At 35.4% G+C, this 27,536-nt stretch overlaps 1 protein-coding gene across 3 annotated transcripts in view; it reads left to right on the top strand.

The window, feature by feature from the left end:
* Positions 1-27,536, top strand: part of LEKR1 (leucine, glutamate and lysine rich 1) — a 214,155-nt gene that overhangs the window by 18,006 nt on the left and 168,613 nt on the right. For 2 of the 3 annotated variants that reach the window (XM_059888819.1, XM_024995787.2), the window contains exon 3: positions 7,572-7,786. The exons of the other annotated variant lie outside the window; for it this stretch is intronic. In XM_059888819.1, the coding sequence (XP_059744802.1) occupies positions 7,572-7,786 (215 nt within the window). The remainder of the gene's footprint in view (positions 1-7,571; positions 7,787-27,536) is intronic. 3 annotated transcript variants of the gene reach the window in all.

Here is a 27,536-nt window from a genome sequence, read left to right as displayed (position 1 = left end):
ATTTTTTCAGATCTTTGTTGTTCCTTTCTTCTTTTTTTGTTCTTTTCTCTTGTGGTTTGATGACTATCTTTAGTGCTGTGTTTGGATTCCTTTTTGTGTGTGTATGTTTGTATCTATTATCAGTTTTTGGTTTGTGGTTTACCATGAGGCTTATATATAGCTATATATATATATGTATATATGTATATATATATGGAAATGGCAACCCATTCCAGTATTCTTGCCTAGAGAATCCCTTAGACAGAGGAGCCTGGTGGACTGCTGTCCATAGGGTTGCACGGAGTCAGACACGACTGAAGTGACTTAGCATGCATGCATGCGTTGGAAAAGGAAATGGCAACCCAATCCAGTGTTCTGGCCTGGAGAATCCCAGGAATGGAGGAGCCTGGTGGGCTGCCGTCTATGGAGTTGCACACAGTTGGACACAACTGAAGTGACTTAGCAGCAGCAGCAGATAAATATATATACACACACATACATATATATAGTGGCTGACTATTTTTCTGGGCTCCAAAATCACTGCAGATGGTGATTACAGCCATGAAATTAAAAGATGCTTACTCCTTGGAAGGAAAGTTATGACCAACCTAGATGGCATATTAAAAAGCAGAGACATTACTTTGCCAACAAAGGTCCATCTCGTCAAGGCTATGATTTTTCCAGTGGTCATGTATGGATGTGAGAGTTGGACTGTGAAGAAAGCTGAACACCGAAGAAGTGATGCTTTTGAACTGTGGTGTTGGAGAAGAGTCTTGAGAGTCCCTTGGACTGCAAGGAGATACAACCAATCTGTCCTAAAGGAGATCAGTCCTAGGTTTTCATTGGAAGGACTGATGTTGAAGCTGAAACTCCAATACTTTGGCAATCTGATGTGAAGAGCTGACCCATTTGAAAAGACCTTGATGCTGGGAAAGATTGAGGGCAGGAGAAGAAGGGAACGACAGAGGATGAGATGGTTGGATGGCATCACCGACTCAATGGACATGGGTTTGGGTGGACTCCGGGAATTGGTGATGGACAGGGAGGCCTGGCGTGCTGTGGTTCATGGGGTTGCAAAGAGTTGGACACGACTGAGCAACTAAACTGAACTGATATGGTCTTAAATTGTAGACCTTTTAATTTCAAATGTATTTTAACACCCTTGCATTTGTACTCTCCTCCCCTCATTATTACTCTCTTTAACACAATATTTCACATCTGATTGTTTTGTGTATCTCTTAACTGCCTATTTTGGGTATAGATGATTTTCTTACTTTTGTTTTTTAACTTTTCTACAAGCTTTATTTCTGGTTCATTTCCTTTCTTTACTATATATTTGCCTGTACCAATGGGCTTTTTCTCTTTGTAATATTCATATTTCTAGTTGTGGCCTTTTTTTCTTTTTTACTTATAGAAATCACATTAACATTTCTTGTAAAGTTGGCTTGGTGGTGTTTTAAGGTCTTTTAGCTTTTGCTTATCTATAAAACGTTTGATCTCTCCATCAAATCTGAATGAAAGCCTTCCTGGATAGAGTATTCTTGGTTGCAGTTTTTTCCCTTTTATCACTTTAAATATATTGTGCCACTGTCATTAATTTTTATTATAATCTTTCTTATAGGTGTGCAGTGATAGCTTATTGTTGTCTTAATTTGCATTTTCTTAATGACTAATGATACTGACTATTTTTTCATGTGCTTATTTGGCATCCATGTGTCCTTTTAGGTGATCTATCTCTTAACCATTTTCTAATTTGATTTTTTTTTAACTGTTGAGTTTTGAGTGTTCTTTATATGACCTAGGTACTTGTCCATTGTCAAATATGTGGTTGCATATCTTTTTTTCCAAGTCTGTAGCTTGTCATTTCATCCTCTTTACAGAGTGTTTTACAGAGCAGAAGTTTTAAATTTTGCAATTCAGATTATCAGTTTTTCCTTCTATAGATCATGCTTTTGGTATCAAGTGTAAAAACTGTGCCTAGTTTAGATCCTGAGGATTTCTTCCTAGGCTTTTTTCTTCTAAAATCATATTTTTATGTTGTTCAGTTTAGTCCATGACCCACTGTAAGTTAATTAAGTTAATGGAGTGTGAGGTTTAGTTTGAAATCCTTTTATTTTTTATTTTTATTATTATTTTTAATCTATGGGTATCCAATCGTTCCAAGACCATTTGCTGAAAAGGTGGTTTTTCCTTTACTGAATTGCTTTTGGTACCTCTGCCAAAAATCAGTTTGGCATATTTATTTTCATCTATTTCTGGGTTTTCTATTCTATTCCATTTGATCTTTGCTTCTATCCTTTCACCAATACCATGTTGTATTGATTACTGTAGCAATACAGTATTTACCCTGTATTAATCTGTAGCAATACAGATTTACCTTGAAATCAGGTAAAATACTTTTCCCACTTTATTCTTGTTTTTCAGTACTCTTTTAGCTTTTCTAGTTCCTTTGCCTTTTCGTATAAATTTGAGAACAGTACTGTTTATATATTAGAAAAGCACATATTGCTGGAAATAGGGGTTTTGGGTAGATGGTCTTTACCAAAGTGGTTTTTAAGTTGGTAGTACTGCCAGTTGACTTGTTGAAAGGAAGGGTTTTGATGGCCTTATGAACTGGTCAGGCGGTCTGTGTTACTAATGACTCAAAAAGTCTTCTGTTCTGTCTGAAAATGTTTCTCCCAATCTGAATGAAATTCACTAGCTAGACTAAATTCAGTACCTTTGAGTAAAGGTATCTTTTTTAATGTAAAACTTATTAGAAAGGTTAACATTTTGTATGTGCTGTCATTTTTTCAGCAGTGAAATTTTTCCTATTTCTTTCCTCCTTATGCAAGCATAGAAAGCATGGAATGGGTGGGGAAAGGAAGGGAGAACAATTTTTTGAGCAGAGAATGCTTCACTTGGGCACTAGGAGGTTACTGAGTGTTTTTTCCACTTGAAGCATAGTTAGGAGCTTTGAAAAGGATCTGAAGCCTAATTTAACCTTTTAAAAAATTTGCATCATTTTTATATTAAATAACTATAATTTGAAAAGTACAAATATTGCATTTGAAAAGTATAGTTTACAATTTATTTTTAAATGGCTCCGCATTTGTTTAATATACTGCATTTGTTGATGCCTTCTCCAAAGTGCATCTTGTAAAAAGCAAAAACATCCTGCTAATGATAGCTCTTTTCTCAGGAATGACAACATGTCATTATTTTACTTACAAAACGACATGATACAACACCAAGTTATAAGAATGAAGCGCAAATTATATTTCACAAGAAACAGCTAAGGTTTACTTACTTCATTTGGGAACATAATTATAGTATTTCATATCTTCTCAAGTTTCACAGAAATGTCCTAAGTAATTAGCCTATACAGATACAAAGAGTTTGAAAGTGTTATTATATTTTACTGTTGTAGTTTTACTTACTGAAAACTATTTACAGTTTAATAGCACTGAAACCTTTGTTCAGTATACTTGTTTCATGTAGATCATCAGTGACTTAGGTTGTACTAAATGAAACCTAGAGACTACTCTTATGGATTTATTATTTATTTTGTAATTGTTTTGTTTCCTAGATTATAGTAAATATCATATTTTGGCTTCCTATGCTGAACATCTAGAAGCCTGTTTTATAGCATGTATATTTCACTTATTTCAGCTTTTCCCACCACGCTTGCTATGGTGGAATAACATTCTAATAATTTTCAAAATTTTGAAGTTTATACAATTTGTGTTTTGTACGTCAGGCTACAAATAAGCTCTATCCAGCAAGAGTTTTCTTTAAAATAAGGACATGACATTTTCCCAGGAGCAGGGAAAGAACTGTGATTAATAGGCTAAGGATGAAAGTTCTTTAGAGTAAGAATTTTTAAATTGATGAGAAGGAACCAAAACTCATGATGGGCAAAGGGACTGTAAGAAAATATGCGTATGTTCTGCATTAGTTCAGGTCTCTTGACCTGAATGATTTATATTCCTGGGGACTGATAGTATATTTCAATAGGATTGCCGAGCCACTCTTGATGATCTTTGAAAACATGTAGAGAGTAAGAGGATAACATACAAATACCATTCCATGTATAGAATGACCATAAATTACTACCAGTGAACTCCCAGACAAGATTCTAGACTGTATTAAAGGGCAATTTGTGAGCATGTGTTAGAAAAGACAATAACCCTTGAGCCAGTTTTATGTTCTTGAACAGAACTAGCATGTAGGCTTTGCCATTCCATTTTGTGCAGAGTCACAAGATTTAGGGACTGTAGTTGACATAGAATATATGTAATTTATGAAGGCATTTGACAAAGTTTGTCTTAATATTCCTAAAGGCCATATGAATAAATATAGACAGGTTACACAAGTCATTGGGTTGTTTAGCAACCAGTTGAAACACTGTATCTGTAATGTGCTGAGTAATGGATTTAGTATTAACCAAGCAGATATGGAGAAGGCAATGGCACCCCACTCCAGTACTCTTGCCTGGAAAATCCCATGGACGGAGGAGCCTGGTAGGCTCCAGCCCCTGGGGTTGCTAAGAGTAGGGCACTACTCAGCAACTTCACTTTCACTTTTCACTTCTATGCATTGGAGAAGGAAATGGCAACCCACTCCAGTATTCTTGCCTGGAGAATCCCAGGGACAGAGGAGCCTAGTGGGCTGCCGTCTATGGGGTCGCACAGAGTCGGACACGACTGAAGCGACTTAGCAGTAGCAGCAAGCAGATATGAGAAGGAAATGGCAACCCATTCCAGTATTCTTGCCTGGAGAATCTTATGGACAGAGGAGCCTGGTGGGCTACAGTCCATGGTGTTACAAGAGTCAGACATGACTTAGCAACTAAACCACCCCCAGACCAAACCAAGCAGATATGACAAGCTATAGAGTTCTACCCTCAACCTTATACTGAGGGTAGAACTCATGTTCAACATTCTTTATCAATAATTAGATGGATAAAACAACTTGCCAGAATCAGTTTGCAGAATATACAAAGCTTAGAATTTTCTGGATACAAAGTCACTTAACTAAAGTTTGAGTCTAAAACATACATACATATGTGTATGTATATACATTAAATTTTATTTATTTATTTATATTTACAATTATATTTGTTTTTCTGCACTTGTATCTGAAAAGCTAAATGCTCACATAGGAGAATGAGGGTTATTGGTTGTAAGGAATAGGTAGCTTTAGGGGGAAAAGTGAGAATAGTGGGAGAACATGGGGTATGGATTCCAAAAGGCAAGTAGGGCAATTAGGTCTTAGCAGGGACTGGAGTGAGGAAGTGGAAGGTCATTGGGTGTGAGACAGTATCTGGTTCCAATTTCTTTCTCTCTTACACTGGATCTGCAATGTCTTTTTCTCATCTTCTCTCTGTGTGTTTGCTTATTCTCTCTCATCCCAGTAATGTGGCTTACTCTGTACCTTGCATGTGATCCTTATATATTCTGGCTGTGCTAAAGATGTCCTAATTGCCTGGTCTTCAACACTTATAGTCTCAGCTGGCTCATCCCAGCTCAGGACTTGGTTTTTCTAGGTTAAATGTCCAACCTTCATTCATCACTCAGCCATGCTAGGGTGGATTGTTGGAGGGGGTTTTAGTCATATTACCAGAGTAGCCAGGACTATGGAAGGTGGATTCTCTACAAAAGGGGACATAGTGGGAAGGAATGACTTGGTATATTCAGTATAATGGGACATGGTTTTACACTGCAATGTGTTTTTGGGTAGGGGTTTTATTTAACATAAAAGCCAGCTTTAGTATATAATAGCAACATATAATTGATAAAAATACAGAAGACCATTGTGATCTGATTGCATTAAATTGTGTTACTAATGGTATTATTGAGATCTTATAATGAGGGAAATACGGGTCCACTCTTATTCTGCTTTAATGAGACCAACAGTAGTATTCAATTCTGGACTCCGTACTTTGAAATAGATATAGAACACTGGAACATGTTTAGATAAAATTATCTAGACTGAGAAAGAAATTCAAAACCGTCATTATGTGAAATAGCTGAAGGAATTGGAAGTGTTGACCTAAAGAATTAAAAGATATGTAGTGTTCCTAATAGCCGTCTTTAAATATTAGAGAAAGATCTGGTTATTCCTTATGGTTACTAGGTGGTCTAGGACTGGTGGATGCTCCAGGAAGCAGATTTGGGACCAGCATGAGAAAGAATTCCCTCATAGACAAAACCATCAGAAGATGAAACAGGCTGTTTTACAAAGTAGTTTCCCATCATTTTTGAGTGCTGAGATAGACTCTGGATAACAACTTATCTAGGTTGGAATAGTCTCAATGAACAGATCCACGCTTGAGCCAGGTTATCTTTATGATTTCTTTCAAACTTGTTTCATAAATCTATAAATTTGGTGTCAGTCGCAGTTAGATGACTGATGTACTCATTCATCTGTATCTTGTAGTATTATATCATAGTTTTTAATTTGAAATTTTTATTAAGTTTAAATGAAAATAACTATAAAAGTTATTATTAGTTTGTATCAAGTAACTCTTTTATAATGGCATGGATAGGCACATATGGTAGATGACATTGATAGGCATATATGGTGGCATTGCTCTTAGTTATAGGAGCAGTTTCTATAGTCTTAACAAAGTTGCATTAAGAGTAGGCATTCTTTGTATAGTCCAAGAGTTGCTTTAGTTTTAGTGCCCTGACGCAAATGTTTAATGAATCTGTCTTATCTTTATGAAAAGCAAGACAGGTAGAGGCTGCTTGAGGAATATTTGTATACTTGATACAGAAAAAAGAATTACGTCTCTCTTGACTTCACTAAAATTCTATTTTTCACTCCCTGTATCTGGCCAAAGATATATAAGCATTTTATCTGAAGGAAGTAAGAGAATTTAGCAGACATTCACATGGTAGATAAATATGATACAAATGATTACAGGCATAAGTGCTGGTTTTAAAATAGACTTGGGTTTAATGTCAGCTTCTCCACTTATCAGCTGGTTATTTAACTTCAGTAGTCCCTATGTTCTTATCTGTAAAATAGGTATAACTATACCTACCTGAGGGGGAAAAGAACTGATTAGGGAGAAGAGATTAAGTTCAAAGTGTTTCTTCTATTTGTGGTTTTATGACAGAATGTTAAATTCTGTGCAAATCATAAAATGTTAAAACTGAACAGGAACTGAGAACTCATTTGGCCCAATGCCATAATTGTATAAATGAGGAAAATGAAGTCTGAATAAGCTAAGAGCCATCTCCAGGATCACAGTGCAGTTGGCAGTGAAAGGCCAATGATTTCTTCACATATCAGGGAAAATTCATCTTAAAACAAGAATTGTAAAGATATTTTCATCAAAAAGTTTTATCTTATGGCAGATATTTCAAGGGTAAATCTTTCTTAGAGATACTGTGGAGAAATTATTACTCTGAAAGACCCTATTCTAATTTCAAGATTTTGTTAGAGTCAATATCATGCCATTTTTTTAAATTTTATGAAGTGTTGTAATTATTGCTCCATGGCAGAGCACAATATACATTTATTTTATTTGGCCAAGATGGTTGAACTTTAGTTTTTAGAAATAAAAAAATATCATTTCAGTAAATGTATGTTCTATTTTATAGATGTCTCCTGAAGAAAAAGTTTGTAAGTACTGTGGAGTCAGCTATCTAATTCTACATGAGTTTAAGGCTATGGAAGAAAAAGTAAAAGCAATGGAAAAAGAGATGAAATTTTATCAAGGAAGTATAGAACGTGAAAAGAGACTTCAAGAAAAACTACAGTCTCTTAGCCAAGATTTTGAACAGTACAAAATTGACAATGAATCCCAAACAGAAAGGTTAGAGTATGTTATTCTTTTCTATCATTTATTTAGTTTGGAAGAAAAGTACAGAAAATAGATTTGACTTTTGTTTTTCTAGAATTTCTCTATATCAAGTATAATTTATACCTTGGTACATTTGAATTTGTTCATTAATTATTACTGATTACTAAGTATAATTCCTAGACATAATCTGAATATTCCTTTGAGGCTGTGTTTCTATCTGAATCATTGGTGGTGGTGGTTTAGTCGCTAAGTCATAACTAACTCTTGTGACCCATGGACCACAGCCTCCTCTATCCATCTGAATAACTAGAAACCAATTAATTCAGTAACTATAGGTTGAGATGGGTTGACTTTTACTTTTCTCCAGATTTATATCTTAATTTTTATCATTAGAAAGTTTTGTCTATAAAAAATCAGGTGAATTTTGATAATTTTTATATCTAATATTTTTTTTAGATGTCCTTGACCATTTAGATTTATAGAATAAAGTTTTCATGTTATGCAAAGGTTGCCAAAACATTAAAACTGGCACATGATTCTAAATCAATAAAGCTGGAATAAAATCAACTTTATTGATTTAGAATCATGTGCCAGTTTTAATGTTTTGGCAACCTTTGCATAACATGGAAACCTTATTTATAAATCTAAATGGTAAAATCAGAGTAAAATCAGAGATTGAGTTCCTAATGCTGGTCAGGTCCAATCAGCAATTTATTCTGCCTAAAGACACCTCATGGAGCTTATATAATACAAAGGATTTTTGCTGTTATTTCATGACTTTTCCTTTGAATGAATATTTTTCCACTTTAAAATATTGACAGTTGATGTAATAAACAATGAACTAATGAATATATTGAACATTGTATCCTTGTAGAAGTTTTCTTAAATCTCTTAGGATTAAGTACTTGTCTTAAATTTTATTACAAATTTAAATAATTATATTAAATATCAGTTCTTAGTCTTTGGCTAGGAAACTTTTGTTTTCTTGAATTTCAGGTCTGAAAAAGTATTTAATCATATTTGAGTGGAGAAATAAAAAAAATTAAAGTATTTAGTTTAAAAATTTAAATACGGAGGGTTTTTGCTTGTCAGATTCTTTTGTTTAGTGTTATAGTTTACTTTCTTTAGTAATTATATGAATACTATGTAAACATACAAAATAAAAGAAATATATAGAAGAAAATTCAAGAAAGTCCTTTTTTATTCTTCTGATTACTTTCACTGGAAATAAAAAGTAATACTTTTAATGGTTTGGTGTATGTTTCTAGATCCTTCATTGTTCTTTAAGCTTTATTAAAGATATATTTTAAAAATATTTGTAATATATTATATTTAAGCTATGTAGTTTTAAAACTATTTTTCAATAGACTAGTTTTTAATATAAGTAATATATTAAAAGTATGTGTGATTTTTACCACTTAATTTTATATTCTGGAAATTGTTCCATGTTATACATATAGATCTATCTTATTCTTAACTGCTACAATGTCTTCCTTACTAAGAATATGCCGTAATTTACTGAACCATTTCTCTTTTCAACATTTAGATTATTTCCAGTATTTATGACTACACATAGTATTTATATTTATATTCTTGTGTACATATGTTTTTCTATAGGATAAATTCCTGGAAGTGAATTTGCTGAAAAGAAAGTAAATGCCAGTTTAAGACTTTGATGGACATTATTCCAAATTGTCCTTTGAGAAGACAGGGTTAATTTATATTTGGCCAATAGTTTATAAAGTGGCCATTTTCTTAGATCTTGTTAGTATTGCAATTTTCTTTTCTCAAATTCTCACTTTTTTTCTTGGTAAAAAAAAAAGTTACTTCATGATTATTTAGTGTTTCTTTATTGCTGCTGCTGCTGCTATGTCACTTCAGTTGTGTCTGACTCTGTGTGACCCCATAGACGGCAGCTCACCAGGCTCCCCCGTCCCTGGGATTCTCCAGGCAAGAACACTGGAGTGGGTTGCCATTTCCTTCTCCAGTGCATGAAAGTGAAAAGTGGAAGTGAAGTTGCTCAGTCGTATCCGACTCTTAGCGACCCCATGGACCGCAGCCTACCAGGCTCCTCCATCCATGGGATTTTCCAGGCAAGAGTACTGGAGTGGGGTTCTTTATTGCTAGTGAGGTTGAATTTTTTTTCATATGTTTATTAGATATGTATATTTCTTCTTTTATGAATTACTTGTTCATATATATTGTCCAAATTTCTATGGTGCTATTTCTATGTTTTTGTTTATGTTAAGGAGTTTTTAATATAATATGGACTTATACTTTATTTACACATTGCTAATATTTTCTCATGGTTTATCTTATTGTTTATTGTATGTTTTTTGGTATAAATTTAAAAAAAATATGCCGAGTTCTGGAAAGGGTTCTGTGTCAAGTCCTTTTGGTTGCAAACAACAGAAATTTGTTCTGGCTTTTGCTAACCTAGATTCAAGCAAGTTGAAAAATAACATATATTTAAAACTTTTATGGTATTGTTTTGGTAAGTCTTTTAATCTGTTTATTAGTTGGATTTATGATTTCATGTTTTTTATTGTTCTTTTATAAATATTTATTTATTTTTTGTTCCTATACACCTATAAGGGCTTCCCTGGTGGCTCAGCAGTAAAGGATCCGCCTGTAATGCAGGAGATGCAGGTTTAATCCCTGGGTTGGAAAGGTCTCCTAGAAAAGGAAATGGCTACACACTCCAGTATTCTTCCATGGAGAATTCCATGGACAGAGGAACCTGGTGGACTACAGTCCATAGGGTCACAAAAGAGTTGGAAATGACTTAGCAACTAAGCAACAACACATCTATAACTTCTCTCATTATATACACCCCATATCACAGAGAAATATTTGTTATAGTTAATGAGCTTGTTTTGGTACATCATTATCACCGCAAATACATGGTTTTACATTAAGGTTAGCTTTTTTTTTTTTGCCACTTTATTCATTTTTTTAATTGGAGGATAATTGCTTTACAGAATTTTGTGGTTTTCTGTCATACATCAACAAGAATCAGTCATAGGTACACCCATGTCCCTTCCCTTCTGGACCTCCCTCCCATCTCCCTCCCCATCCCACCCTTCTAGATTGTCACAGAGCCCCTTTGATGTTGTAAATTCCATGGGTTTTGACAAATATTAAATACCATATATCTGCCATTGTAGTATCATACAGAATAGATAATGCTGCCCTAGAGATCCTGTGTTCTGCCTGTTTGTCCCTCCCTCCCCTCTAAGGATGGGCAATCACTGTTCCATTGTTGTCTCCATAGTTTTGCCTTTTTCAATATGTCATATTGTTGAAAATGTCCATTGACAGAAGAATGCATAAAGAAGATATGGTACACGCATGCAATAGAATATTACTCAACCTTTAAAAAGAATGAGATAATGCCATTTACAACAACATGGATGGACCTGGAGAGTGTAATACTGAGTGAAATAAGTCAAAGAAGGAGAAATACTATATGACGTCTCTTATATGGAATCTAAAAAGAAATGATGCCAATGAATTTACTTACAAAATAGAAACAGACTCACAGAGAATGAACTTTTTGCTGGTGGAAGGAGGTGGGGAAGGAATAGTTAGGAAGTTTGGGATGATTGACATGGACACACTGCTACTTTTAAAATGGATAACCAAAAAATACCTACTATATAGCATATGAAACTCTGCTTAATGTTATGTGGCAGCCTGTATGGGAGGGGTGTTTGAGGGAGAATGGATACATGTGTATGTGCGGCTGAGTCCCTTTGCTGTTCACCTGAAACTATTACATTGTTAATTGGCTGTACCCCAAAACAAAATGGGCTTCCCAGGTGACACTAGTAAAGAACCCACCTGCCAATGCAGGAGATACAAGTTTGATCCCTGGGTTGGAAAGATCCTCTGGAGGAGAGCATGGCAGCCCACTCCAGCAGTGTTGCCTGGAGAATCTCATGGGGTTGCAAAGAGTCAGACATGACTGAAGAAGAAAGAGAATGTCATATGGTTAGAGTACTATAGTGTGTAACTTTCTAAAAATTGGCATCTTTCAGTTAGTAATATACATTTAAATTTACTCCATGTCTTTTCATGGCTTTATAGCTTGTTTCTTTTTTTTAGGACTGAATAATATTCCATTCTCTGGATGAACCACAGTTTATCCATTCACCAAACTGAAGGACACCTAGGTTGCTTCCAAATTTTGGCAGTTATGAATAAAGCTGCTGGAAATATCTATGTGTAGGTTTTTGTGTGGACATGTATTTTCAGCTCATTTGGGTAAATACCAAAGAGTATGATTACTAAATCATATAGTAGAAGTATGTATAATTTTGTGAGGAGCTACCAAATTGTCTTCCAGAGTGGCTCTCTCATTCTGCATTCCCAGCAGCAATGAATGAGAGTTCCTGTTACCAGATTCTCAGCAACCTTTGGTGTCGTTGGGGTTTTGGATTTTCACCATTCTAATAGGTATGTGATAGTATCTTGTGTTTTAATTTACATTTCCTTGAAGACATATGAGGTTGAATATATTTTATTATGTCTGCTATCTGTATGTCTCCTTTTCTGAGGTGTTCGTTCAGGTCTTTTGCCTATTTTAAATCATATTGCTTGTTTTCTTATTGTTGAGTGTTAATAGTTCTTTGTATATTTTAGACAATAGTTCTTTATCAGGTGTCTTTTGCAAATATTTTCTCCCAGTATGTGGCTCATCTTCCACTTCTGTTGATATTCTCTTTTGTAGACCAGAAGTTTTAAAATTTAATGAAGTCCTGCTTCTTGTTTATTTCATGAATCTTGCCTTTGGTGTTATATTTAAAAAGTCACTGCTGTACTCAAGGTCATCTAGGTTTTCTTCTATGTTACCTTATAGGAGTTTTGCAGTTTGTATGTTATATTATATCAACTCAAATATATGTATATTTGAGTTGATATTTGTGAAGTGTGTATGACCTGTGTCTAGAATCCTTTTTTTGAGGATGGAGGAGGGGGCATGAGGATGTTGTCTAGTTGTTTCCAGTTTAAAAAGACCATCCTTGCTCCATTACATTGCTGTTGCTCCTTTGTCAAAGATCAGTTGACCATATATTTATTTGGTTCCATTTATGGATTCTGTCCTGTTCCGTTAATCTATTTGTCTATTCTTCCACCAAAACAACACTATCTTTAATATTGTGTAGCTTTATACTAAGTCTTAAAGGCAGATTTTGTCAGTCTTTCAACTTTGCTCTTTTCCTTCAATATTGAGTTGTCTATTTGGGATCTTTTTCCTCTCTATGTAAATTTCAGAATTTGTCCATATCCACAAAATAACTTATTTGGGATTTTGCTTGGAATTGAATTAAATCTGTAGATCAAGTTGAGAAGAATTGATGTCCTGACAATGTTGAATCTTAATAATCCACAGACATTAAATATGTCTTTTATTTAGTTCTTCTTTGTTTTTGTTCATATGAGTTTTATAGTTTTCCTCATATAGTTCTTATATATATTTCATCAGTTTGCACCTCATACCTACATTTTTGGAAGGCACTAATGTAAATGGTAATGATTTTAAACTTCATGTGTTCATGGTATGTAAGAAAGTTACTGACTTTTGTGTAATTAACTTTCTATCTTGGAGCCTTTCTAAAAGTACTTGTTAGTTCCAGGAGTTTGTTGATTTTTTCAGTTTGTTTGTATAGGTGATCATGTCGTCTGTGAACAAAGTTTAATTTCTTCTTTCCTAATCTGTATACCTATATTTTCTTGTCTTCCTGAACAAGTTGGGACTTCTTATACAATGTTAAATAGCAGTAGTTAGAGCAGACATCTTGTTCTTGCTCTCAGCAGGAAGCCTTCAAGTTTTCCGGTATTAAATATGACATGAACTGTAGATTTTTTGTAATTTTTTTTTGTCTGTGCTGCGCAGCATTTGGGATCTTAGTTCCCTCACGAGGGATCAACCCTGTGCCCCCAACAGTGGAAGCACAGAGTCCTAACCACTGAAACTTCAGGGAATTCCCTAAATTTTTTTTTTTATAAAAGTGAGGAATTTTTTCTTTATCCTAGTTTGCTGAGAGTTTTATCTTGAATGGATGTTGGATTTTGTCAAATGTTTTTTCTGTACCTGTTGAAATGCTTGTGTGATTTTTCTTTAGCCTGTTAATGTGATAGACTAATTGGTTTTTGACTGTTGAACCAGCTTTGATACCTAGAATAAATCCCATTTGGTTGTGGTATATAATTGATTTTTACATATTTTAATATTTTATTGAGGACTTTACTTCCATGTTCATGAGAGATATTGATCTGTAGTTTTCTTGTAATTCCTTTGTATGGTTTAGTATTAGGGTAATGCTGGCCTCATTAAATGAGTTGGGAAATATTCTCAATCTTTTGGAAGAGAGAATGGACATAATTTTTTCCTTAAATATTTGGTAGAATTTACCAGTGACTCCATCTGGGCCTAGTGCTGTTTTGGAAGTTTATTAATTATTGATGAAACTTTTTTGAAATTTTTTTTATGGTTAAGCTATGTTTAGATTGTCTGTTCTTGTGTGAGTTTTAGCATTTCTTCAAGGAATTGATTTATTTTATCTTGGTGATCAAATTTGTGGGCATAGAGTTATTCATGGTATTTCTTTGTAAAATTTTTTGTACTTTTTTCCTTTTCTGTTGAGATATAGTTGATGTATAATATTATATGTTACAGTTGTATAGCATAGTGATTTATACTTTTTAGAGGTTACAACTCCACTTATAGTTATTATAAAATATTGGCTGTATTCCATGTCGTACAGTATATCCTTTTAGTTTATTTTATACATATTAGTTTATATCTCTGTATCCCCCACCTTTGTATTGTCTCCTTTTCTCTCCCTGCTGGTAACCACTAGTTTGTTCTCTGTGATTCTGTTTTCATTTTGTTATATTCATTAGTTTTTTGGGTTTTAGTTTCCGCACATAAGTGATATGTTATTCGTATTTTCTCTGTCTGACTTATTTCATTTAGCATAATGCCCTCCAAGTCTATCCATATTGTTACAAATGGAAAATTTTCATTTTTTTTTATGGCTGAGTAGTATTCTATTGTATAACTATAACACCTCTTCTTTATTCATACATCTCTTGATGGACACTTAGGTAGGTTTCATATTTTGTCTATTGTAAATAATGCTGCTTTGAATACTGGAGTGTATGTATCTTTTTGAATTAATGATTTTGTTTCCTTTGGTTCTATACCCAGGAGTGGAATTGCTGGATCATGTATTTTTAGTTTTTTGAGGGATCTCTATTGATGATTTCTCTTTAACTTCTGATATCAGCAATTTGTAATCTTCTCCCTTTTCCTTTGTTCACCTTATCTGAAGATTATAAATGTTACTGAGCGTTTGGTTTTATTGATTTTTTTCTCTGTTGATTTCCTACTTCAATTTTATTGACTTCTGGTGAAATTTTTATTGTAGTTATATAAATTATTATTATTTCTTTTCTTCTGCTTACTTTGGATTTAATTTGCTCTTCCTTTTCTAGTTTCCTAAAGTGGAAGTTTAAATTGCTGATTTTAGATCTTTCTTTTCAAATAAATGTTTTCAGTGCCATAAATTTCCCTGTAACCATTGCTTTTGCTACATCCCACAAATTTCAGTAAGCTGTATTTTCACTTTCATTTAATTCAAAGTATTTTTAAATTTCATTGTGATTTCTTCTTTGATATATCTGTTAATCAGAAGGGTGTTGGTTAATCTCTTAAGTATTTTGGGATTTCCTAGCTCTTTCAGTTTAATTTCTAACTTCATCTCATTGTTAGATGTTTGAGTGCAGACATTGTATGATTTTTCATTCCTTTAAATTTGTTAAGATGTATTTTATGGTCCAGAATGTGTCTATCTGGGAGAATGCTTCATGTGAGCTTGAAAAGAATGCATTGTACTGCTGTTTTTGGGTGAAGTCATCCATGCATGTCAGTTTATATCAGTTGAGCGATGATACTATTGAGTTCAACTTACAGATTTTCTGCCTCCTGGATCTGTCCATTTTTGGTAAAAAGGTGTTAAAGTCTCCAACTGTAATAGTAATTAATCTGTTCTTCCTTGTAGCTCTGTAGCTTTTGCCTTACATATTGGGTTGGCCAAAAAGTTTGTTTGGGTTTCTCCATAACATCTTATGGAAAAATCTGAAGGAACTTTTTGTGTCAACCCTATATTTTCACACTCTGTTGTTAAGCTCTCTTGTTAAGGATTGTTATCTCTTCTTAGAACACTGACCCCTTTATCATTATATAATACCCCTCTTTATTTCTGATAATGTTCCTTGTTTTGAAATCTCTGTCTGAAATTTCTTTTGTTTAGTGTTAGCATGATGTATCTTTTTACACCCCTTTATTTTTAGTCTGTGTGTGTCTTTATATTTAAAATGTGTTTCTTGAAGACAATGTGATAGTTGACCTACTCTGACAGTCTGTCTTTAAATCGGTGTATTTAAATCATTGATAATCAAAGTAATGACTGATATAGTTGGATTAATACCTATCATTTTTTGGTTATTGTTTTCTATTTGCTGCCCTTTTTCTTTGTTGTTATTTTTGTCTTCCACACTTTTTCTGTCTTTTGTGGATTTAGTCAAGCATTTAATATAGTTCCATTTTATCTTTTTCAGAATATCAGTTCTATTTCTTTTGCTCACTTTTTAAGGTGTTGCTTTAGAGGCTCCTCTGGTGGCTCAGATGGTGAAGAGTCTGCCTGCAATGAGGGAGACCCAGATTCAATCCCTGGGTCAGGAAGATCCCCTGGAGAAGGAAATGGCAACCCAGTCTAGTATTCTTGACTAGAAAATTTCATGAATGGAGGAGCCTGGCAGGCTGCAGTCCATGGGGTCCCAAAGAGTCGGACACAACTAGTAACTAACACACAGAGTTTGTGATATATTTTTATAACTAAGCCAAGTCAACTTTTAAGTAACACTTCACTGCTTTATCGGTAGTGCAAGTGCCTTATAATAGCTAAATATTCCTAATTTCCCCCTCCCATCCCTTGTATCATTGCTGCAGTTTATTTTACTTATAAATAAGCATACATAAATATGTATATATGTATAAATATATATGTGCATGTGTGCTCAGTCACTCCAGTCATGTCCAACCCCTTGCGACCCTATGGACTATATCCTGCCATGCTCCTCTGTCCATGGGATTCTCCAGGCAAGAATACTGGACTGGGTTGCCATGCCCTCCTCCAGGGAACCTTCCTGACCCAGGACTCAAGCCTGCATCTTCTGTGATTCCTTGCATTGCAGGTGGATTCTTTACCACTGAGGCACCAGGAAAGCCCATGCTAAGCCTTAGTTGGCATTTATCCTGCTTGGTATTCTCTGAAGTTCCTGGATCTGTGGTTGGTGTCTGACATTATTATAATTTAGAGGAAATTATCAATCATTATTTCAAATATTTCTTCTTTTCCTTTCTCTATATCTTCTACTTCTGGTATTCCTATTAGGCAAATGTTATGTCTTTTATAGTTGTCCCAGAGTTCTTGGATATTCTATTATGTTTTTAATTTTTTCTTTGCTTTTCAGTTTTAGAAGCTTTTTAATTCTATTGTCATATCCTCAGGCACAGAGATTCTTTCCTCAGTAATGTCTATTCTAATGAGCCAGTTAAAGGCATTCTTCATTTCTGTTAAACAGTATTTTTTTTTAATCTCTAATTTCTTTTTGATTCTTTCTTCAAAGTTCAATGTCTCTGCTTATATTATCCATCTGTTCTTTATATGTTGTCTCCTTTTTGTATTACATCCCCTTTCACATTAATCATAATTTAAAAAAATTTCTGATCTGATCATTCTAACACTCCTGCTATATCTCACTCTAGTTTTGATGCTTGTTCAGTCTCTTCAAACTCCTTTTTTGCTTTTTAGTATACACTATAAGTTTTTGTTGATAGGTGGACAAGACATAAAGGTGTAAAAGGAATTGCAATATATACCTTTAGTAATGTGGTGGTAATGTCAAGGGAGGAGAAGTATTCTGCAGTCCTGTGTTTATGTCTCAGTCTTGTAGTGAGCCTTTGCCTGTGGACTGTGAACTTTACAGATATTTCTCAGTTGCCAGATCTTGCATCCCCCCACCCTGCCCTTAGGTGACACAGTATTTCTAGAATGAGCTAGAGCTGGGTTTTTCCCTTTGTCAGGTCAGTTAGGCTCAGATATTATCCCAGTAGGTTAAGGTCTGCTAAAATAGTTTCTCCTGAGGGAAGGCCGTGTTAAACATAATAGAAAGCTCTGGCATATTTAAAATATTTGCTATTCCCCTCCCTCTGACAGGAGCTCAATCAGGTTTTTCTTTAAATGTTAGGAAGTGTCACTTACAGATTTACTCTCTTCACTGCTTCAGTTGTGCTGCACACACTCTGATATGTTGTATTTTCATTTTCATTCAGTTCTATGTGTTTTTGTATAATTCTTTAGTTATCCTTTGAGAGTTTTTCTTTGACATATGGATTATTTAGAAGTATGCTATTTAGTTTCCAAGAGTTTATAGACTTTCCTGTCAGATTTCTATTAATGTTTTCTAGTTTGATTCCACTATGGTCAGAGAACATACTCTGTATGATTTCAACTTTTAAAATTTTGTTAAAATTGTTTTATTGCCAAAGATATGCATCTGCCTTGATGACTGTTCCATGGGTACTTGGGAAAAAATGTGTATAATGCTGTTGTTGGGTGGAGTTTTCTAAAAGTGGCAATTAAAACCTGGTGATTGATGTTTTTGAGTTCTTTCATTTCCTTGCTGATTTTCTGTCTAATGAGTCTATCAGTTGCTAAGAATGGAATATTGGAAATTCCCAAATCTGATTGTGGATTTGTCTATTTCTCTTTGAGTTTTATAATTTTTGCTTCATGTATTTTGTAGCTCTTTTGTTTGGTATGAACATATCTAAAATTTTTGTTTTCCTGGATTGATTGTTGTATCATTATGTAGTATTCTTTGTCTCTAGTAATTTTCTTTGCTCTGAAGTCTACTTTATCTGATATTAATATGGCAACTACTGCTTTTAAAAACTGTTTATTACATGGTATACTTTTTCCATTATTTTACTCTCAACCTACTTATGTCATTGAATTTGAAGTCAGTCTTATAGACAACATATTTTTGAAGAATATTTCTTTTTTACTCCACTCTGCCTATCTCTTTTAATTGGTGTATTTAGATTTACATTTATATTTAGGTAATTCTTTATATGTTAGGGTTTATGTATGCCATTTTATTTGTGTCCAGTTTATTTCCTCTGGTTCTCTTACTTCTGTTTCTCTTTTTACTTTCAGATTGGTTTGCTGAACATTTTTTAGGATTATATCTTGACTTATAGTGTTTTAAATATATTGCTTTGTATAGGTTTCTTAGAGGTTACTCTAGTTATTGCAGTATATATACATAATTGATCATAGTCTGTGGTTTAATTATGATGGTCTTAACATGGATTTCTTTGGGTTTATTCTATTTGTATAGAAAAGAATCTTTCCTACAGCTTGTTGCATCTGTAGGTTTATATCTTTTGCCATTAGAAGTTTTCAGCCATTATTGAATATTATTTAATCATACTTCCTCTTTCTTCTCTCTTTCTTTGACTTAAATCTTATGAATTTTAGCTTTTTGTTGTTGTTTTGTCACACAGGTCCCTGAGACTCTGTTAATTATTTATTCTATTTTCATTCTTGTCCACATTGGGTGAGTTCTGTTGATTTGTCCTAACATTCTCTGATTTTGTTTTCTGTCATTATACTCTGCTGTTGAGCCTGTCCTATGAGGTTTGTTTCTTTTTTTCTTTTGCTTATTTTATCTTTCAGTTCTATCATTTCTACTTAGTTTTTTTTAACTTATATTTCTTTGCTGAGATTTTCTATTTTTTTCTTTTGTTTCTAGAGAATTTTTAATTGCTTTTAAAAGAATTTTTATGATGGCTGCTTTATAATCCTTATCAAATAATTCCAACATCTGATTCATCTCAATGCTGGGTTTGTTGATTATCTTTACTAATTAATGTTATGATTTTCTTGGTTCTGGCATGATGAGTGATTTTCTATTGAGTCCTAATTGTTTTGGAAGTTACACTATGAGACTGGATCCTATTCTCTCTCTTTCTCTCTCTCTCTCTCTCTATATATATATATATATTTAAAACACACACTCCCCTTGTTGTGGTAAAGCATGAAAGCCAAATGGGTGTGTTTGTTCAGCTTCCTGCTGTGTCCACAGATACTACTTTTCAAAAGTAAGGTTCCGGGTGTAGGGGTGGGGGGTGCTAAAAAAAACAAAAACAAAAGTAAGGTTCCCCCTGCCTTGTATCAGACTGGTGAAGTTGAAGTTAACCTATCACCCTTAGCCCCACTCACACCTTTCTGGCAAAAGTGAGTCACCGACTTGCAGGTTCTTGTGTCTCTGCATGGGAATATAAGATCAGTTCCCCACTGAACTCACTGACACCAGAAGGGGAGAACCAAAGAGCTGTCTTACACTTTTTTGTAGCAGAGTAGGGGCAGAAGTTTGACTTCTTTCTGTGTCCCATTGATACCAAAGGATGGGAGAAGTTAGGTGCCAGCCGGCTCTGATTCTGCCTTACTGATGCCATCTGGGAGTAAAGGCTCAGCTCCCTCCACATCCCACTGGCACCAGAGGATGGGAAGCAAACTGACTACTCTTGTCTCACACCACCTTCTTCTATCTCACTGATGCTGGTTGGGGTTAGAGGCTTCTAACCGAAACCCTGTGACAGGATATGTGTAGGGAGTCAGAATAAGAGTGCCACTAGTCTTGTTTTTCACTGCTTCCTTTGGTCTCTTTGCTGCCAATTGGGTTTGATTCCCCACTGGGCCTCACTGACACCAAGAATATAAGAAAAGTGGACTGTGTGCTCAGTCACTCAATCATGTCAACTCTGTATGACCCCATAAACTGTAGCCTGCCAGGCTCCTCTGTCCATGGAATTTTCCAGGCAAGAATACTGGAGCGGGTTGCCATTGCCTACTCCAGGGGATATTCCTGACCCGGGGTTAAACCCGCATCTCCTGCATCTCTTACGTTGGCAGGCAGATTCTTTATCACTGCGCTACCTGGGAAGCTCAAAATGGACTATTTACTACTAACAACTTGTACTACTTTGTTCGGATTCATTGGTGCAGGGTGGGGGTGGAGGCTCAGCTCCCCATTGACCCCACTGACACTACCCTGGTGGGGGGTGTTGGAGCATGTCTTGCTTCTACAGAGGGGAATGAAAGATCAGCTCCTAGCTTACCCCACGGATACTACACCAGCCAGGAGACTTGGAGTGCACCACCTGCATCAATAGGGCAGGGCTGTGGTGGTATGGAATATCAACTCTGCTCAGTTGTGTCTGTCTTGAAACTATGAGCTGGGGAGGTACAGTTTACAGTTGATATTTGGCTTGAGAAGGTGAATATTACCAAGATTGTTTTCAATTATTTAGTCACACTTTACCTGATCAGCTAAGTTGATCAGACTTTTTTGAAGCTTTTTTTTTTTTTTTGGTCTCTGGCTGTTGGTGTTTCTGGGTTGGAACTTTCTATAACACTCATCTGGGATATATGGGAGATAATAATAAAACTCAGGAATCTCATTGCTTTGGTGTTTCTCAAATCTTGAAGTCAGTAGGCCACCTGCCATCTTCTTTTTGCCTTTCATGGTTTTGCTGTGCTTGTCTTATATGATATCAGGGTTTTTTAGTTAAGAGATGGACTTGGGAGTCGAAGAGCTACTCCATCTTGGTTGTGACCTTGGGTTGATTTTTTAGTAAAATTAAATATTGTTCTGAGTAACTAAGAACATTTTTTTTTAAGTAATGACTTAAAATTTAACAATGTTAATAGCTAGCTCACAAAAGTCAGTAGTTAGATATATGCATCACTACATGCCTGCTAAATAATTCCTTTTCAATTTCTCTTGCTTACACCAAATTGAGATGATCCATGGAAATTTGAGCAAAAAAAGGATAGGCCTGTCTATAAGGAATTAGACTTAGGAGTTCTGTTGATAGTTGGCCATTCTCACAAATCAGGTAAGCTGTAGAAGTCAAGTCTAGACTAGTCAGCTCAAGGAAAGGGCATAGGTAGGTACCAAGGGTTCAGAGCCCACAGTTTGGAATCAAATTAATAGAGTGTAGAGACACTGAGTTTATAAATGAAGACAGTTGGAGGAATAGATTTACCTGGCTGGAGTAGAGGATAATAGGGTAAACGTGGCAGATTTTGTGAGTCATCATCTTCCTCTGCCAAAACTGCCTCCCTCATAGACCAGTTATGTCAGATAGTAACACTTTCTGCAGCAAATGGCTTACATGAACAAGGATTTGTTTGTTTCTTGAGTTAAGAAGGGGTGTAGGCAACTCAGAATGTCACCAGGGATCTAGCCGTTTCCATCGCTCATTACATCTTTCTCACTGAGTAGGCCTTCAGTCTCATACTGATCCCTTCATGATCTCAAGATGGCTTTTGCACTGCCAAATGTATACTTCTAGGCAGAAATATGAAGAGAGAAGCTGTCAGGGGAAGTGCCTGTGATAGGAGGTCAGAAGCTTTCCCACAACTGCCGGGTAGTTTGGGGAACTTACTTCAGGGAGTTGGCTTGTTGCTTTCTGAAATAATAGGTTCTGTTGTAAGGAAGGGGCTTCCCAGGTGGCTCAGTGGTAAAGAATCCACCTGCCAAGCAGGAGACGCAGGAGACCCAGGTTTGATCCCTGGGTCAGAAAGATCCCCTGGTGAAGGACATGGCAACCTACTCCAGTACTCTTGCCTGGGAAATCCCATGGACAGAGAGAGTCTGGTGGTCTACAGTCCACAGGTTCGCAGAGTCGGCCACGACTTGGTGACTGAACAGCCGTGGAAGTTGTAAGAAAGAAGACACTAGCAGGGCCTCCCTCTCTGTGCATTACATTTCCCTCCAGAAAATCACATATTCATGCTTGCTTTAATTCCCGAAGAAGGAAAAAATTAGTGTCTCAAGAAACTTATCCAGAGCTCCATTTTTTTTTTTTTTAAGGTCTTTAAGATATCTAGGCTCAGCTTTTTCTACTTGTACCGTATTCTCTGTTGTTTATGGAAACAATATAAGAGGCATACATGTTAAAAATGTTTGGGACAATGGATTTGGGTAATCAAGATTTTATAGAACAAAGAACTGATGGAAAACTATAGCTCTCATTGTTTGCGCATACTTCTTAGACAAAGAGTTGGACATGACTGAGCGACTAATCACAGCACGTAGACAATTATTTCAAATACCTAGGGGCCTTCTCAAACATTCATTTCTCTCCAAGGATTCTTATTTACCTTTTGGGGCCAAGTGGGAATCTCTGCAGTGAAACAGAAGCTGTTACTGATGAGACTGTATTTGGGAATGTGAGCATGGGGAGCACTGGAAAGAAAAGGTTGAGTACCATTTGGAAGAGCATTGGTTCTTTTCAGGCCACTGAAAATTGACTCCAATAGACACAGAGTGTTATTAGCAAGTAATTTAAACCTGGACATCTATTTCATGTTTCTCTTAGTCTAGATGTATAGATATGAATTTATTATACTGATATTTATATTATGGATTTCTTAAACATTGAGAAACCTGAACAATTTTTATTTATACCATGTAGTCCTAAGACCAGGTAATCTTTTCATTATATTTCCATTTTTTCTCCTCTACCAGCACTAGATTGTGTTCCAGACTAAAGTACTTAGGCATGGAGAATACTCTTTTCCATTCTTCTTTTTTCTCTGTGGACACATACACATAGTAAATGCTAGAATTTGACAGCTCTTTTTTACTATTGGTATAAATAATGTTTACATGGGTTTCTCATTACCAGATCTGGCAAGGTTATAGAGACTGATATTTATTCAACAACATTAATAGACCTTTGTATTCATGTATATCTTTTATTACCAGTGTAACTTTGAAAGCTCTTCTGTGTATCATCATGTTGTTACTATAGCAACATGGTTACCAAAATAAGGTACACTTCTTCCTGCTTTGTGTTTTTAAAGGAGAGCTTTTTTCCCCTCAAGCTTTTAATTTACTCTGTAGAGTTTCTGTCCCAGACATTCAGTATCCCTTCTATTTATCTTTTCCCCTTTAATTTCCCTTACTTAAAATTAGTTATCGTTATAATACAAAATACAGTTTTTATTGGACTAAATCCTAGTGGGACAAGAATAAAGGAAGGGAAGCAGTGTATGATATTGTACAGACAGTAGAGGCTCAGCTATCGTTTAACCCCCGGCCTTGCCTGCCTCATAATCTTTTTGTACTTTTAGCATATAGCTTTTTTTTGTGTGGCTTGTGGGATCTTTGTTCGCCAGCTAGGTGTTGAACCTGGGCTCTCAGAAGTAAAAGTGCCAAGTCCTAATCACTGGAGTGCCAGAGGATTCCTTCTTTTTGTGCTTTTGATTCTTCATTTATAAAATGGTCAGAGAAATAGCTACTTCACAGGCATGATACACACATTACTCTGTGCCTGGCAGCAATTTGGTTCTGTTTCACTTCTCTCACCTTTTTTTCCCTTTCTGTGTCTGTTAACCAAGGTTGATAGTGTACAGTCATTCATCCTGCTCCTCGCCACCATAGATATCATCACATTCCCATCTACTTGGTTTTTTTTTACTTATTTTTAATTGGAGGATAATTGTTTTACAATGTTGTGTTGGTTTCTACCATACAACAATGTGAATCAGCCATAAGTATACATATATCCCCTCCCTCTTGAGCCTCCCTCTCACCCCACCCTCATCCCTCTAGGTTGTCACAGAGCCCCAGGCTGAGCTCCCTGTGTTATACAGCAGCTTCCCATTAGCCATCTATTTTACACATGGTAGTGTATATATGTCATATGTAAATGCTACTCACTCAGTTTGCCCCTCCTCTTCTTCCCCTGCTTTGTTCATAAGTCCATTCTCTTCATCTGCATCTTTGTTCTTGCCCTGAAAATAGGTTCATCACTACCATTTTTCTAGATTCCATATATGTGCATTAGTGATATTGGTTTTTCTCTTTCTGACTTAACTTCACTCTTTATGACAAGGCTCTAATTTATCCACATCACAAGGGACTCAATTTCATTCCTTTTTATGGCTAAGTAATATTCTATTGCATATATGTACCACATCTTTATTCATTCATCTGCTGATGGACATCTGGGTTGCTTCCATGACCTGACTTGTGTAAATAGTGCTGTGATGACCATTGGGGTACATGTATCTCTTTGAGTTAATGTTTTCTCAGGATATATGCTCAGCAGTAGGGCTTCCCTGGTGGCTCAGATGCTAAAGTCTGCCTGCTGTGTATGAGATCCAGGTTCAATCTGTGGGTCGGGAAGATCCTCAGGAGAAGGAAATGTCAATCCTCTCCAGTATTCTTGCGTGGAGAATTCCATGGACAGAGGAGCTTAGTGGATTATAATCCATGGGGTTGCAAAGTCAGACACGACTAAGTGGCTAATACTTTCACATGCCCAGTAGTGGAATTGCTGGGTCATATGGTAGTTCTTTGTTTAGTTTTTTAAGGAATCTCCATACTGTTCTATACAATGGCTGTATCAATTTACATTCCCACCAACAGTGTAGGAGGGTTCCTTTTTCTCCACACCCTCTCCAGCATTTATTGTTTGTAGACTTTTTGATGATGGTCTTCCTGACTGGTATAAGAAGATACTTCATTGTAGTATTGATTTACATTTCTCTAATAATGAGTGATGATGAGCATCTTTTCATGTGCCTCTTGGCCATCTGTATGTCTTCTTTGGAGAGATGTCTATTTAACTCTTCTGCCCATTTTTTTGATCGGGTTGTTTTTTTGATATTGAGCCCATGTGCTGTTTATATATTTTGGAGATTAATCCTTTGTCTGTTACTTCATTTGCAAATATTTTCTCTTATTCTGAAGATTGTCATTTGTCTTATTTATGGTTTCCTTTGTTGTGCAGAAGTCTATAATATAGTACTTATATTTTCAAACAAATCATTTAACAGTAGAGTAGGTACTGTCTTATTTTATGTTTTTGTTGATGGTTGTCCTTAAGTCTTGCCTTTTAATATGTCAAAGTCCTTGAGGGCAGTAACTGTCTTTATCTCCCTCTGAATAACCCATAGGACCTAGTACCTAGTGGTGGATACATGGGCCTGCGTGCTTAGTCACTCATGTCTGACTGTGACAGAGGAGCCTGACAGGCTGCAGTCCATGGGATTGTTCATGCAAGAATACTGGATGGGTTGCCATTTTCTACCCCAGGGTATCTTTTCGACCCAGGGATTGAACCCACATCTCGTGTCTCCTGCATTGGCAGGTGGATTCTTTACCACTGTGCCACCTGAGTGTATGGGAGGTATTTGCTAATTTGCTGAGTGATTGAGATGTATGATATTAATCATGAAGCCATGGTTTTTGTAATGTATTTCATTTTTATTTTACCACTGTACATAACATAGAAGTGTTTTCTGGAAGGTACTCAGGCATATGTGATGTTCTGTATTATAAATGATATTCATGTCAAGAATGGAGAAATGGAACAGTATATCTCTTGCTGCCACTTCTGTTTTCTGTTAACAGTAAATGCATGTAGGCTTCTAAATGGCTGTCTGCCACGAATTGCATCATTTACAATGGCTCTTAATATGCCTCCTGGCATTTCAGTTTCTGTCTCAGCAGGCAACCTCACTCATGCTGAATGCTTTAATATTTGTACCCAGATAAATGCTTAGATTGCTGTGAAAGATACTCTCACTTTGCTTCTACATGTTTCAGATGAATGTCAATGACACATTGGAAAGCACATCATTCAAACATAATTTAAAATATTGAATCATAACAATTTCCTAGAATTTATATTCCATTTTTCTGTTAATGGACATGAGTTTTTATATTGAGTTTTGTCACCTGTATATGATTACTCCTGGGTTTTATCATTCTCTGCTCTCAGAAGAGGAGAAATGTATTTTACCTGCTGCCAGCTGGCGCCTTGTGGAATACCTGTGCTTGAGTTCAGAGTAGGGAGCAGAGAAACAGAGAGAGGAAAAATGGAAAATGATTTATGATATTTTCCTTGCCCAAATTCCAGATGGAGTATGGCAAGGAGCCTGGGAAGAAGGAAAATACATATTTAAATGTGGTATTAGCTTTTAATTTATTAAAGCTAAAGAGAACAAGAAGAAATTTTATTTTGTAATTATACATTTTTAATGTATCAGTTATGCAGAAGAACTTAACATACATCTTTTTAAAGCTTTTTTTTTTCTTCAGGATCCTTTGTGTTTAGACTCATATTGTATGTGAGATAAAGGTAAAAGAAAATCACATTTATTTTCATGGAAAACATTCTTTTTCAAATTATCTATTAGTAAAATAGTAGATTGGTTTTCTTTTCAGGGAGCAAGACTTCATATTTAAAATCAGTATTCATAAATATTACACATTATTTTTTAGATGTTTTGTGTGGTCATCAGAATCGTACCTATGAATTCTGAATTCTCTATTGAAAACTACTTGAAAAAAAGGAGAAACCTGAATGATTATATATTCTGCTTTATTGGTATATTAACAGAAATACCCTGGTTATTACTCAAGGGAGATTACTCAAATAACAACTCATATAATTATATGTACTTTAATCCTAATGTTGGTCTAATTTGGAATCATTTTTCTCTACTAGAAAATTTTAAAAAAGTTTAAATGGAATATAATTATTGTGGTAAGGTGCTGGGATCAGGGTAATCCTTCTGCCTCTCCCCCTGCCATTTGAATA

This window comes from Bos taurus, chromosome 1 (assembly GCF_002263795.3).
Source record: "Bos taurus isolate L1 Dominette 01449 registration number 42190680 breed Hereford chromosome 1, ARS-UCD2.0, whole genome shotgun sequence".
NCBI classification, from domain to species: Eukaryota; Metazoa; Chordata; class Mammalia; order Artiodactyla; family Bovidae; genus Bos; species Bos taurus.
The sequence above is the reverse complement of the archived record's forward strand: the minus strand, read 5'-3'. Positions and strand labels throughout refer to the sequence as shown.